The sequence below is a fragment of the Malaya genurostris genome, chromosome 2, assembly GCF_030247185.1.
Source record: "Malaya genurostris strain Urasoe2022 chromosome 2, Malgen_1.1, whole genome shotgun sequence".
NCBI lineage: Eukaryota > Metazoa > Arthropoda > Insecta > Diptera > Culicidae > Malaya > Malaya genurostris.
Window position 1 is genome coordinate 217495849 of NC_080571.1, and position 14943 is coordinate 217510791.

General features: G+C 38.4%; 1 protein-coding gene across 1 annotated transcript in view; it reads left to right on the plus strand.

Annotated features, from left to right (window-relative positions):
• Nucleotides 1–11174, plus strand: part of LOC131427565 (putative mediator of RNA polymerase II transcription subunit 26) — a 167291-nt gene extending 156117 nt beyond the window's left edge. The window contains exons 5-7 of the mRNA XM_058590877.1: nucleotides 10054–10261; nucleotides 10328–10543; nucleotides 10612–11174. Coding sequence (XP_058446860.1) covers nucleotides 10054–10261; nucleotides 10328–10543; nucleotides 10612–10700 — 513 coding nt within the window. The 3' untranslated portion in view covers nucleotides 10701–11174. The remainder of the gene's footprint in view (nucleotides 1–10053; nucleotides 10262–10327; nucleotides 10544–10611) is intronic.
• Nucleotides 11175–14943: the final 3769 nt, after the last annotated feature.

Below are 14943 nucleotides of genomic sequence, written 5' to 3' on the forward strand. Positions count from 1 at the left end.
CATGCCCAGCCCATCGTAGACGTCCGATTTTAGCTGTCCGTACGATGGATGGGTGGTTCTCCTAGCAGCTGTTGCAATTCGTGATTCATACGCCGTCTCCACGTTCCGTCTTCCATCTGCACTCCGCCATAGATGGTCCTCAGTACCTTTCTTTCGAAAACACTGAGGGCGTGTTGGTCCTCTGCCAACATAGTCCAGGTCTCGTGGCCATAGAGAACAACCGGTCTATTGAACGTTTTGTAGATGGTCAATTTCGTGCGTTGGCGTACTTTTCTCGATCGAAGGGTTTTTCTGAGTCCAAAGTACGCACGATTCCCTGCCAAAATACGTCTATGAATTTCTCTGCTGGTGTTATTATCGGCGGTCACCAGTGTGCCCAAATACACGAACTCGCCAACCACCTCGATATCCTCGCCGTCTATCAATATTCGTGGTGGGAGGCGTAGTGTTTCTCTAGAGCCTCTTTTTCTCATGTATTTTGTTTTTGACGCATTCATGGCCAGTCCGATACGACTAGCCCGATGTAGGTTTCCGTCATCTCTCAAGGTTACGTGTCACAATATCAATATCGTTAGCGAAGCCAAAAAGTTATACGGACTTTCGGAAGATCGCGCCACTCGTGTCGATCCTCGCTCTTCAAATCACACCTTCCAGGGCAATATTGAACAAGATACAAGAAAGTCCATCACCTTGACGTAGCCCTCTCCGAGATTCGAAGGAACTCGAGAGCGTCCCAGATACTCGGACGTAGCACATCACTCTATCCATCGTTGATTTGACCAATCGCGTCAGTTTATCCGGGAAACCGTATTCGTGCATAGCTTTGAAGTCAATGAATAGGTGATGCGTGGGTACGTTCTATTCACGACACTTCTGGAGTACTTGTCTTATCGCGAATATGTGATCCGTAGTGGTGCGGGCTCCAGTAAATCCCGCTTGGTACGGCCTTACGAATTCTTTAGCTATTGGTGATAGACGACGGCAAAGGGTTTAGGAGAGTACCTTATAGGCGGCGTTCAGCAATGTGATAGCGCGGTAATTGCAACAGTCTAGCGTATCGCTCTTTTTGTAGACGGGACATACCATTCCATCCATCCATTCCTGCGGTAGAATCTCCTCCTCCCAAATCCTAGAAATCATCCAGTGCAGCGCTCTAGCCAGTGCCTCTCCTCCATGTTTGAGCAGCTCGCCTGGCAACTTTTCATTGCCCGCGGCTTTGTTGTTCCTCAGCTTGCCGATCTTCTCACTTATCTCCGACAGATCAGGGGCTGGGAATCTGTCGTCGGCTGAGCGTGCACCCAGATTGATTCTTGTACCGTTCTCTGTATCTTGTGCTTCGCCATTCAGATGCTCATCATAGTACTGCTTCCACTTGTCTCACAATCGTTCGTGAGAAGGTTACCACTGGTATCTCTGCACATTTCGGCCTGTGGCGTGTAGCCTCTACGTGAGCGGTTCACCTTCTCATAGAACTTCCGTGTGTCATTTGCGCGGTACAGCTGTTCCATCGCTTCGCGATCTTGGTCTGGTGGCGCTTTTTCTTCCGGAAAACCGTGTTCTGTCTGTTCCGCGCCTGTCTGTATCGTTCCTCGTTCGCTCTAGTGCGATGGTTTCGATAACCTCGTACCTAGAACGGTTGCAGCAGTGCTACTCACGGCGGACCTTATGTATCTCCAGCCGTCTTCAAGAGTCGCCGCGCCAAACTGCTCTTCCGTTGGTAGCACTAACTCCAGTTGTTGCGCGTATTCCTCTGCAGTACGAATGCTACGTAGCTGCTTGAGATTTAGTCCCGGCGTTCCTGTGCGACGAGTGTTGTGCACCGTCGATAGTTTTGAGCGCATACAAACTGCGACAAGGTAGTGGTCAGAATCAATGTTGGCACTGCGGTAAGTGCGGACATTGATGACGTCGGAAAAGAATCGCCCGTCGATGAGAACGTGGTCGATTTGAATTTCTGTATGTTGATCAGGTGATCTCCAGGTGGCTTTGTAGATATCTTTGCGGGAGAAGAAGGTGCTTCGAACTACCATTCCTCGGGAGGCTGCAAAAATAAGCCAAGCGATTTGCAGTTCCATGTGCTAAACTTCCAATCGTAGTCCTTTGTTCGTTGCGTAGATCTTTGCCGATTATTCCGAGTCGTATTTTTTTCTTGATCGTACATAACATGTGTTTTCCGAGCGGCTTGTTAGGCCTGCACCAACCTCCTGTCTCGCCAGAGGGCCATCGCGTCAGCACTGTTTAGAGTCTCACACTGATACAAGGACGGTAATCAGCCGCTCCTAACATGGAGGACAGACGCTGTTTCGAGCCGCCCCAGCATGGAGAACAGACGCGGGGTAGGCTCGCTCTCTGTAAAGAGAAGGCAAGCCCCCTCTTCCCTGTCAGCATACGACCGCGGTCTCACCGGGGTTGGTTACCCGATCTTTCCTATGGTTACTCGTACCCCAGCCGGCACCGCGGGGAGGTAGGGATAGGAGTTACTGGACAAGAGACTAAGAACCACATTGGGGCCTGAATTGCGCATTGTCCAGTCGTTTACCAACCGTTCGCAGCGTGCTTTGTTTATTTTCGTATAGCGTGCAGGCTGCCACATAAAAATCTATATTTTTCAGGTGAAAAATATGTAAATTTGTAAATCTTTTAGTAAATTTGTACCTACTTGTTAGTGTTACTAAAAAATAATGATAACGATGCTTTTCTATAAAAGTACACTTATTGCAAGTAGTTCATGCAATCACTTAAAAATTGTTCATAGAGCTGAGCAATGTCTGTGTGTATATGTATGTGTGTGAATGTGTGTCAAATAATGTCATTCATAAAATAAAAAATCTCATAGTCCCATAAATTGCTATTGAATTTCATCATGCTTTCATAGGGAAAAGTGTGTTTAAAATGGCACACCGTCACAAAAGTTTCTTATTTTATTTAAGAATGAAAAAAAAATTCCTGACAGAATCTTCTAGAGATATTTTTAAAAATATAAACTATATGAGGAAGGATTAAAAAAAGGTTTTTTAAAATTATTTTCACTTGTATCATATTTAATGAGTCAGTGTGGTTGCTTCTAAATAGTAGTACGCGATGCGCTTGTAACATTAGATAACAGATAACACACTTTTAAATATGAAATTATACAAATAATATGTATAATTAACTATTAAACTTATTTACCATACAGATAATATCGGTGTAGACGTCGATCTCAGGGTAATGGAAGAGGCCGGGCATATTTGTTAAAGTTTTTTTGTTGAGATAATATAATTGATTAGTCTTCTAAAATGCTATTGGTTTTAATTATTAACCATAAACTACGGTGTATCTGAGAAGAAAAGTAGGTTTGAACACATCTAATATATATTATTAGCAGAATTCCCAAGTGTTGCTTCGTGAGAGCCAGACTGTCAATGAAACTGAAGAAAAAAACATATCTAAAATGAAATCTTTCAATAAAAAGTTTCATCCTGGAGACAACTTTCCCCATCCGGGAATCGTTCTGCCAGTTAGTTATCAGTCTGCCAGTAGACTACGATCCTACTGACACTAATGTCATTTCGCTTGAGAAAACTGAAACTGATCCAGGGTAGTTCCATCAAACAAACACTTTTCACGAAACTGTGTTGGTTTAGCACTTAGCACTTAGGGGTTTGAGCGAGCCTGATTTAAAAACCGGTTCGAAACTGACTCTATTTTCAGTTCAACAACGTTAAAACTAGGTTCTAAACTAGCTTCAAACAAATGGTTTGACAGCAGTTAGGGTGGAAACTGGGTTAGGTTTGGCATTAAGCGAAAACGATATAAGAATCCTTCCAGGTTGGGACTTAAATACCTATATGACAACTGGTTTGTAACACCAGCGCCCTATGCATTGAAGCGCCAACCCGAGCTATAAAGAGATACAAACGTATATACCCTGAAAGTATTCGAACAATTTCTATTTCTAAGCTTTTTATACGCTTTTTTGTGGGTAGCCAGTAACGCATAAACAGTAACAAAACTATGAAAACTTTTTTACGCAAATATCTCTAAACATAATTATTACTCTAAAAATACTGTATATAATGTGATGTCATCAATATCATAGATATTTACTTTAACGTCAACACTTGTCTGTAGGGCTTCGAATGAATCCTGTAAATGTTCATTTAATCAGCCAGGCCCTCATTCAGCATTTCGTTTCGGGAGAAGCCCAGAGATAATAAAAGTTCCGGGCCTCTCGCAGAAAAGACGTTAATAGTTTCGAACCGTGTATATTTTTGTTGAGGACAAGTCTCTAGAAAGCTCAATACCAAATTTCATGGCAATCTATCCACTAGTACTTGAATAATAGCTGTTCGTGTCAGACGAGATATAGTTTTCATCAAGCTATGGAAAAAGATGCACCAGCACATTCATGCATAAAAGCAGCGGTGAAATTAAATGGTTTGCGGTACGGATCGGTCCACCATCCCCCGTATTCTACAGACCTGGCCCCCAGCGACTATTTTTATTTCTAAACCTGGAATGGTTTCCCCAGGGAAAAAAAATTTCGTTTAATGCTGGGGTTCTTGCAGAAACGGAAGCTTATTTTGAAGGTCTTGTTAAAACATTTTTTTTTTTTCAAAGGGCATCAAAATGTTGAAGGACCAATGGGTCAAGTGTGTTGCTCTAGATGGAGATTATACCGAAGAATAAAAAAGATTTCAAATTGAAAAATCGAGTTCAATGTAGTATGTATACAGGCCTAGGTGCGCCTTCAGTACCTTTTATAATTTGGCAGCTTGAGTTCACTCTAATGGAAAAGAATTTCAATTAGCATTGAAATTAACAATTTAACACTCCGAATACCGAATACCGAATATTCTGAAAAATGGGAACGCTAATTTTGACTGACTACATACACTGTGATGTGATCACAGCTACTTTTTGACCGATTTCGGTAGTTTTATAGCCATTTGAAAAGTACACTCATTAAGAATGAAGAGTACGTAGGTTCATGAAAAATTGAGTTGTTACCCAAAATTATAAGGAAAACTGCAAATCAAAGATGTTTGCAAAAAAGTAGGAACGATTACTTTGACTGACCATATCTCAGCCGTTAGTAGCCCGGTTTTAAATTTGTTTTACCTTTTTTGAATATATACAAAAAAGGTTTCGAATTTGCTCAAACTTTGGAAAATTTCTCCGAGGCCGGGAAGACCCGGTATCATATACTAATCGATTCAGCTCGACGAACTGAACAAATGTCTGTTTGTGTCTGTATATGAGTACAGGACAAAGAGGCGTAGATCTTATTATCTTGTTTTCGTTCTTGAAATCGTTGTTTACATTTTAAGTTATACAAAGTTTTTTGTTAAAATTTGCAATTTTTTGACAACATCCGTCTCAAGTGGCCTTAAATTCAAAATAGATTCCAAAATTTAGATATCGGGTTATAATACCTAGGTTATAATAATTTTGCTTGTTCACCAAAGTATGTTGCAATTCGTTCATTTTTAACGGCGATATTGACACTTTTGAGAAAATGAATTTTCCTCTTTATCCCAGTAAACGGAGTTTTAAGCGTTTCATGATGAAGCCGTGTTTGAACGCAAAGTGAAACAAGATTTTAATACGCACTTGAAAAACTGTTTATAGCACTTAAGGGGCGGGTAGGGTCTAACACTTTTGAAAAATCAAATATACTTTTATTGTATTTTCTTATAGTAAAACATTTCAAGAATATTCTGTGCAATTTTCAAGCTTATCGGAACAAAACTCAGCGAGTTATGGGCATTTATCTTCGTTTATCTCATACTGCGAAGAAATAAGAACTCGACGCATATGCCAAAGACTTCTGCTTTGATAAACAAAATATTCTTGAAATGTTTCATTATAACAAATTATAAAAGAAAAAAAAAGATTTTTTGAAAGTATTAGATTCTACGGGCTCTTTTGAGTAGTAAATTGTTTCCATTGATTTTATAGACAAAAAACTTTAAGCGCGTTTTTCTCGAAAGCAGGTTTTGAAAGTCCGTGTCCATCGTCATTCAAAAACTACTGCACCAATTTTGTTCAAATTTTGCACACACTCTCTACACATAAAAAACCAGACCCCAACGTTTTCCTTTTCTTTGTTTGTTACTTTGGGAAGATTTTGCAGCTTTGTAGCTTGCGGATTTTTTCGTGAAAAATCGTGGTTTTCACTTTGAACAACCACCAAAAATTTTAAATTTATTTATTTATTTATTTATTTCGTCAAGCAAATGTAGACTACATATAAATAGTTTACAATGTTTACTTAGATACTACGCATTATTTCTACGACTAAGATGTAATTTCATTTCATTTTTGGACATACCAAGGTCAAGATGTTCGCAATATTGATTGTGGTGGCGCATTATACGATTGATTGGTCTATATTTTGCATAATTTGTTCTAGTGTTTCTTTCTAAAAATAATTTCCTGGTTCGTAATTGATGGCTAGGTGTATAAAAATTTAGTTGCGATAATAAAGAAGGTGATTGAATGCGTTGAGAAATAATGTCGCTGATAAAATACAGCATTGCAAGGTCGCGGCGTTCTTTAAGTGTTTGAATATTGATGAGCATGCAGCGTGCTTCATACGATGGTAGAGGAAATGCTGTCCAGATTAATTTACGAAGTGCATATAAAAGAAATTGTTTTTAAATAGATTCGATGCGTTCTTCGTGAATAATATTGTATGGATTCCATACTATTCTGTAATGTTCCAAAATCGGTCTGACATATGTAGTGTATAATAATTTTATTGTGTATGGGTCCTGGAAGTTATGACTGAAGCGTTTAATAAAGCCCAGCATGCTATTTGCTTTATCGATTATGGTATTGTAGTGTTCCACAAAAGTGAGCTTGGAGTCTAAGATTACGCCTAAATCTCGTACAATTTTACATTTTTCTACAAGTTGATTTCCTAGATGTATGTTTGTGGATATAGTTTCATTTTTCCTATTGAAAGTTATTGAGTTACATTTTTTTACATTGAGTTGGAGTGGACTTTTGCAGCAACAAATGTGGAATAGATTGATTTCGTTCTGGAATATTACAGCGTGGTTGATATTTTTTATTTCCATGAAGAGTTTCATGTCGTCTGCATATATAAGCACTTTCAGATTTTTGAGTACGAACGAAATGTCGTTTATATGTAAAATGAAAAGGAGAGGCCCTAAGTGAGAACCCTGAGGTACGCCAGAAGTTACATTCATTGGTTCAGACAGAATATTTTGGAAGCGGACTACCTGTACACGATTCGTTAAGTATGATTTGAGCCATTCAAGAAGAGTATGTTTTATGCCATAATTTTGTAGTTTGTGTAGAAGTAATGGTATGTCAATACGATCGAAGGCTTTGCTAAAACCAGTGTCATAAATTCTAAGAGATTTGTTGTAGTTGAGCGGCCTTTAAAAAAGCCATGTTGTTTGTTTGTTATTACATTTTTGTGTTGATGGAAAAGTTTTTCGTTTACAATTTTTTCAAATAATTTTGGAATGCATGAGATAATGGCTGTTCCACGGTAGTTCCGAATGTTAGATTTTGCACCAGATTTAAATATTGGTACAAGAAAGGAAGATTTCCATGCTCAGGAAAAGTACATTTATTAAGTGATAAGTTAAAAAGTAGTTGTAGTGGTAGTGTAAGTTCTTCAGCAAGATTTTTTTTAAATATTAGTGGTATACTGTCAGGTTCAGGCCCTTTTGAGGCGTCTAAGTTTTTCAGTGCTGTCGAAATGTCATGTTCTGATAGATAGTTTACAGAGATGGAGTTGGAAAATGCAGGTATGAAAGAGAAGTATTCACGGTCACGGTCAGTTTCTGAATAAGATGTATAACATATACTTCTTGAAAAAAATTCTCAAATTGATTGCAGATTTCTGTACTATTTTTCCCTATTTGTTCGTCGAGGTGCATTTGAGATGGAAAATTGTTGCTTTTTAGTTTAATTTTTGTGTAGTTAAAAAAGTTCTTAGGACACGTCTTTATTTCGTTTTCAATTTTGCGGTTATATTCTTCATGTGCTGTGTTAATGGCTATGTTGAGTTGATTGCATAGGTTTAAGTAATTTTGAAGATGAGCATCACTTTTTTCTTGTTTGTAAGTTTTGTGTGCTTTTTGTTTCCTATTTTTCAAATGTTTTAGTTGTGAATTGAACCATACAGGTAGTTTGTCGTTATGATTTTTTCTTCTTCTTTTCATAGGTAAAGTTTCGGCTAATATTTTGTTTATAATGTGATAGAATTTGTTTATTTCGACGTCGACATTTCCTACTGTACTCAGTATGTTACGCCAATTGTTTATACTTAGTCTACACTTGACTTCTTCAAAGTCAATTTTATTGTATTCCGGCACTTCCTCATATTCCAAGTTGTAGGGAAGGAATATTCAATTGCGGTGTGAAATGCTTCATTTTTCCATAATGGCAGGTTTGATGCATTCACACAAAAGTCTTCTGTGCAATTTGTGAAGAGAAGGTCTAAATATGCGTTTTGTTGATTTTTTACGGAGTTTACTTGATGTAGGCCAAAATTAGAAATTTTGTCGAAAAAGTAGTGCAATGTTTCGTTTTCTCCTACGACTGGAAGTAAGATTGATTCATTTTCAATATCAGAAATGAAGTCCGCATTACGTTGATTGAAGTCGCCAAAAATATGAAGCTTTACTTCAGGTTCCATATTCGAAATAATTGTGTTTAAAGATTGAAAGAATTATTCAAAAGAGAATTTGTTCGCATTTTCGGGTGGGAAGTAGACAGAGCAGTAAATATGTTCTTCTCCCAGTATTGAGGCCCATACATGCTCAAATTCTTTATATTTAGGAGTAATAATTTCTTCAGAAGTAAAGCAAGAGTTAATGGCTATGAGGACTCCACCTCCAGATTTTTTCTGACAGAGAGATAAATTTCGGTCGTGCCAAAACACGTTAAAATTATTTCCAAATACTTCTTCGCTTCTAACACTTTCATCCCAGCTGCTTTCAGTTCCAAGGATTAAGTCGAAAGAGGGGATTATTAAATTTTGATGAATTTCTTTCATTTTGGCCGAGCTTTTCATGCTGTTGAAATTTTGGCAATAGACCAAAATTTGAGTCACATTTTGTCTGTGAAGCGAAGAAGTTTTTGAGAATTCTGGAATACTTATATTACTAATTTTTGTGTCTATTCCTTCGTCAAAGGGCGTCGTTATTTCCGAAAATTCGACCTTGTAAAATTGTGTTCGGCTTCCCGGATTATTGGAGTCGGCGGATATGTTCACTTGTCAAAAATTTCGATGAAGATTCGTAGGAGGTGGTCAGGTGTTGTTGGAAATATGTAGTTACTTTTCTCGGAGTTGACTGGACGAATTTTCACAAACTTAAATTCAAATGAAAGATATTTTGGTCCTATAGACTGCTATTGAATTTCACCTGTATCAAACTGCTCAATTATCTCAGAGATCGTTTACCCGATTAGATCCAACTGAAAGTCCCGTATCCTGCTATTCAATTTTATCCGGATCCGACTTGCGGTTTTGGAGTAAAGCGGTAAAATGCACAAAAAAGTAAACTGTTGACAAAGAGATCGAGATCTATGAGACTGGCTGGACCGATTTTGACAAACTATTCGCAAATGAAATGTCTTCCATTCCATCATTTATGTTATAAGCCTGCAAGGTGAATTCACTGTATGTAGCCGCTTCCTAGCAATAGAAGAATAGGATTCTATATGAAGTCGTGAAATACACAATTTCCATAACAAAATCTGTTACGAAACTGAGATACATTTTTGATGTAATTGTGTAATGTCCGGCTGATCAAGAAGTGTATTTATTCTTGGATTTTTTTGTTATTTTCTGCAAATTCACAAGGTCCTGCCAGAATTCCGAGAATTTAGTAATTGTCGACGAAAGTAAGAAACAAGTACAGTTTTGGTCTAAACAGTAGGACTGAAATATGTTTTTTTTACATTTATGAGATCATATCATCTAGTTATTAGTGTAAAACAGCACTAGTCGGACAATCTCACTGTTGTAGCATCGGGGTGGAAAACGAAAACGCGTTTGTAATAAAATTCTTGATTTTCACTCAGGTTACGACAATCAACGGTGCCATGATCGTTCCCGACAAGCAAGATATTGTAATTCCTCAAGGCATTGCGCATGCCGTAGATCGAGTAATGTTCCCTCTGCCAGTCGGTGACATCCTACAAACGCTTCAGTCCGACCGAGAACGAAGATTCACTCACTTCCTGCGGGCATTGTATGCATCGGGAATGTCCGATACACTACAGAACAAAGGCAAGTAGACAGCATGGTGCTTGTTTAGACGAACATTAGATAAACACATCTCGTCACTGGTCACAGGTATCAAAACGTATACAGTATTCGCCCCGACCGACGCAGCCTTTGCCAACTACTCGACGGACGAACTGAACAAACTAGTCACGGACAAGGATCAATCCGAAGAATTGGTCAAAAAGCACGTGATTCCAGGAACACTGTTCACCGCCGGTATGAGGTTCTACCAGGTCAAGGATGCCATGGCTGAGGGTAAAACGGTGACGTTACAAAAAAGTGGAGGTACATTTAAACCAATCGAACTCCCCTAGAATACCGACTAACGTCTATTGGATCGCTTTTTGTTTCAGGAAAAATTAAAATCAACGATGGTTACCTGCAGACGTCAAACATCCCCACTACGAACGGTGTGATACACGCTGTCGATTCACTGCTGTAAAACTGTGCCTATTTCCAGCATCAACGATCCTTCCTTCATGCCACCTCTTCCACCCGCAAAACTGTTACGGGCAGAGGTGACCCTCGACAAATAAAAAACCACCTAATTTTCCGAAAACTTACGCGAAAATTATCAGTGAACGAATAATCACACACTGGTCTATCCATTTTGATTTGAAAGACTATTTATTAACAGCGAATTAAATTCGAATCTCTATATTTTTCAAACAGAAATTGACTGCAAATCTTGAGCCAATTTCTCGTTACGGATGGTCATAGAGAGTAATAACCTTTAGGTCAAAAAATGAAAACGAACAAATAACTGTTAAATTTGTTGGAACGATGTCACAATCGTTTAAAACCGTATTCGTAAGTGGCAATGTTAATTTATTATTAAGTGTAGTTATTAGTTTCTAAGCAATTTTAAGGCCAATCTTGTACATACAGTTCTCTAAAATGTAGTTGTAATAAAACACAGAATAATACAAAATTGAAACCTATGGTATCCTTGAATAACTCATTAGCAAAGCTAACATATACTGTCAGTGACGGGAATTTAAAGCATCCATCACAGTGAAGCACATCATCGGTAAGTGAGCATTAGTTACAGGTAATTCTTATGGAAACATTCACACACAACCTCACCGTCACGGCACATTTTGAAATCCGGCACGTATGTACGATCCGGTGAAAAAAGACTTGAACGCATTTTGACGGACTCTGACGTTCCGGTGACGAAATTATTAAGTAGCTGTATAAAGAAAAAGTTACAAACTAACAACAAGTTCGCCGAGCTCTTACTTCTTCGCAGTATGAGATAAGTAAAGATAAAGGCCCATGACTTTTTCTCCGATAGGCTTGAAAATTTCACAGAATATTCTTGAAATGTTTTACTATGAGAAAATACAAAGAAAATAATAAATGATTTTGTGTTAGACTCAAGACCCCCCTCCCCCCCTTAAGCAACTTACGAAGCTCATGAACAGTTTTTATGCAATGAGAAATTTAAAGCGGAACGTGTGTTGCTACTCCGTTATCAATCAAAACCAATTAAGCTTGCAAAATATTTTTCCGAAAAAACTTGCTTGGGTATAGCACGTAGTTTCACATTGTGTAAACTGCATTAATCCCTGCATGCTGACCAATACCGACTACTTGGGAATAAAGGATTATTTGTTCAATCAATGTTGCTACTAGAAACCGAGAAATCCTCTGCATTTCCACATGCATCACAGGAAGTAAATTGTTTTTAGTAAATTTTCGAATAATATTTTCATGTGTTTTTTGCTCTGGGTAGCCGGCTACCAAGAATACGCTGCAATTTCATCGCGTTTTGTATTTATAAGTGCTTCATACTAAAATAAGAAATTTTGTAAAACTCCGGACAGCCGGCTGTCGGTTCACTATAAATACATACATACGAAGTAACGTCGTCCAAACCAAAATAATAAAATACCAAATGGATCCTCCTCGCAGCCTAAACTTCACACATGCACGTATTTTCATACATCCTAGTTAAGCACGGGCACAAGAAATATCTACACGGTTTACTTCTCGCGCGCGTCTTAACCTTAGCGTTTTATCCGAAGAAAAATAAATCCATTGATTAAACTTTCCCCGAATAATCGACGGAGTATTGTCGTACCCGATTTTTAGTAAGAAGAAAAATGTGAAATATCTCTAAAAAACTATTTCACCGTATCCTGCTTCTCCCAGTCGCATTACTGTAAACAACGCGAGATGACACACCACGACTAAAAAAAATAAACACTCGCGGATGGGAATGCTGAAAACCAAATTTAGATTTTCAGCTGGAATCACACGATCAACTTATAAATTTTCACCCATTCCATATGAATCTGATAACATAAGGGGTCCTGGCCTCTCCCGAAATCGGACACCGTTGTAGATTTTAAAAAATATACTATTTATTCATTTATTTTTTATACATATAAAACTAAAAAAAAAGATTTTGGCCTTGTTTGGGAAGCGAAAAGGCGAAGAAAACCAAACAAAAGTTATGATACGAGATCATGAGTCTAGTGCTCCTTTGGATTGCACCGTAGAAATTGTGGTTGTGAGAGTTTTGTGGTGATCGAACCCGCAGCGGTGAGGGCTTCGATGCGCTTACAAGGTCAACATTACATGAAATGATGATGGATGACTGGAAAAGAAAGGTAGACAGTCTAACAGATGCCACAAGGATTAGTACTGAGCGCACTTACCATAGCTTAGGTAAGATTCTGCAGATGAAAAAAAAATTCACTGGATTCCGCGTATGCATACTCTGGACTAACAAGACGAACGCGAGCGCACTTCTGAAGCATGTTTGGCTATGCTGATGCAGATTTGGTTAGACTTTTGGTGTAGGTTAATAATTATTGACGACACCTTGATCTCAATCGATTAGGTTGGACGTCAGTTTTCTTGGATTGTCATGGCAAACTTTCCATGAACTACCTTGAAAAATGAAAATTAAACCGTACACTCTTATACCGTTTTCGTTTATTGATCAGAGCAGCCCGAAAGCTGACCCAGAGTCGCCCAAACAACGTTTTATATGTTCGTTTTAGCAACCTGAGGTCGCTCTAGATCGGACTCCAATCGCGTAGTTTCGCTCTGAATATTTTCTCGGGTCGCACCGCGCATCCAGCCAATTTTGTTTATTTTTTCTTTTCTTCATTAGTTGTTGTTTAGGGCGCGTACCACGTGTTCGTTTTACTCGGAGTCAGAGTAGCCCGCGTCTAGGTTCAAAAACGAAAACGGTATTAGACAAAATGAAATTTACGCTTGATGTAAATTCAAGAATGCCGTAATTTCTTCGGCGATGCCATAATGTCACATCTAATAACATGTAAAAATAAATTTTGCATCTGTATCAATGTAAACCTTAGCTAAATTAACAGTGAAGTTAATGATATGATTTATCTTTACATGCTTTGAATTGTGAATGTAAGTGAATCGCGACGCTCCTTTTATGTGCATCTATTAGGATGTAATTTTTTCTAAGTGTGTAGTATTAGTGTGCATTATTGGAGCGATTGAATACCGAATATCTCTACCACGGCAACATAAGAACAACGCTACCATCTACGATTTAGAGTTCCTACTACTTCACTATCCACCTTATTCGCCCAATTTGGTTCCAAAATATTAAGAAATCGATGTGAGTTTCATTTTGAAGGTATCGATCGCTATTTCCGGAACCTGAAATCGAGAGCCAGTGGAGTAAGGAGTTCAGAAGACTTTCTGTTTCTCACTAGTCCAAACAAGGGAGCATCCTTGGACCACTCATTTTCATGCTATTCACAAATGATCTTTGCAGTGAATTCTTAAAATATATCGCATCATCGCAAATCCTTGCTGATTGAGGTGGTCTTCAAATGAAGAGGGTTTCCGATACATGTGTTACCGAAACGGCATCCAGACTGTTTCTGCTTATGCAGTTTTGGTACTCATCACATGCAACACTCAAGACTTTAATGGCGTGTATTTTCTCCGGACATCGATCGGAACGAAAGGGTACGAAAGTAAAGAGTGTTTCGTCCTATTCGATCTTCAACTACCTTGGCTGAATCACTACGTTACGAGAATCGTTGTGCTCTCATCAACCAACATGCACTCTGAAATAGATGAATATTTCTTCAGTGGTTCTTCGTTTTTTATTCACTTGCAATGTCGCATTCCTACTAATATATCATAATTTACTTAAAGGGTTAATGATGTTCTATGCGAATACGAAATTACTTTTGAATCTGCATTTATGTTACACTTCTAAGAAACAAGAGGTACTAAAAGCGCACCAAGAATTAGTAACATAAAAAAGTTAGAAGTTTTATGTTCGATCAGGGCCCCTCCCGAAACGAAATCCTTTGTAAGGGTCTGACATCGATAATGATATGCAGATGGCGCTTCCATCGCTTTCAATTATTCGTGAAATAACACTTTTACTAACCAACACGCCCTTGCCACAGCTGTACTATCACTCAAACTGTTTCCACCAATTACTTTGCAATAAGTTGTTTGATACACATTGAAATTAAACTTTATTAAAAGCAACGCATTTTGTCGTCAAAAATTACCCTACACTCAAAAAAATCCACACGTTAACCTTATGTGAAAAAACACGTAGATACCAAAAATGGCTTTGTCATCGGAGTTTACGTGATCTTCTTAACAACCAGCGGATCATGATTGAACATGAAATGAACCATATGTCAGAATTATTGCTGTTGTCACATATA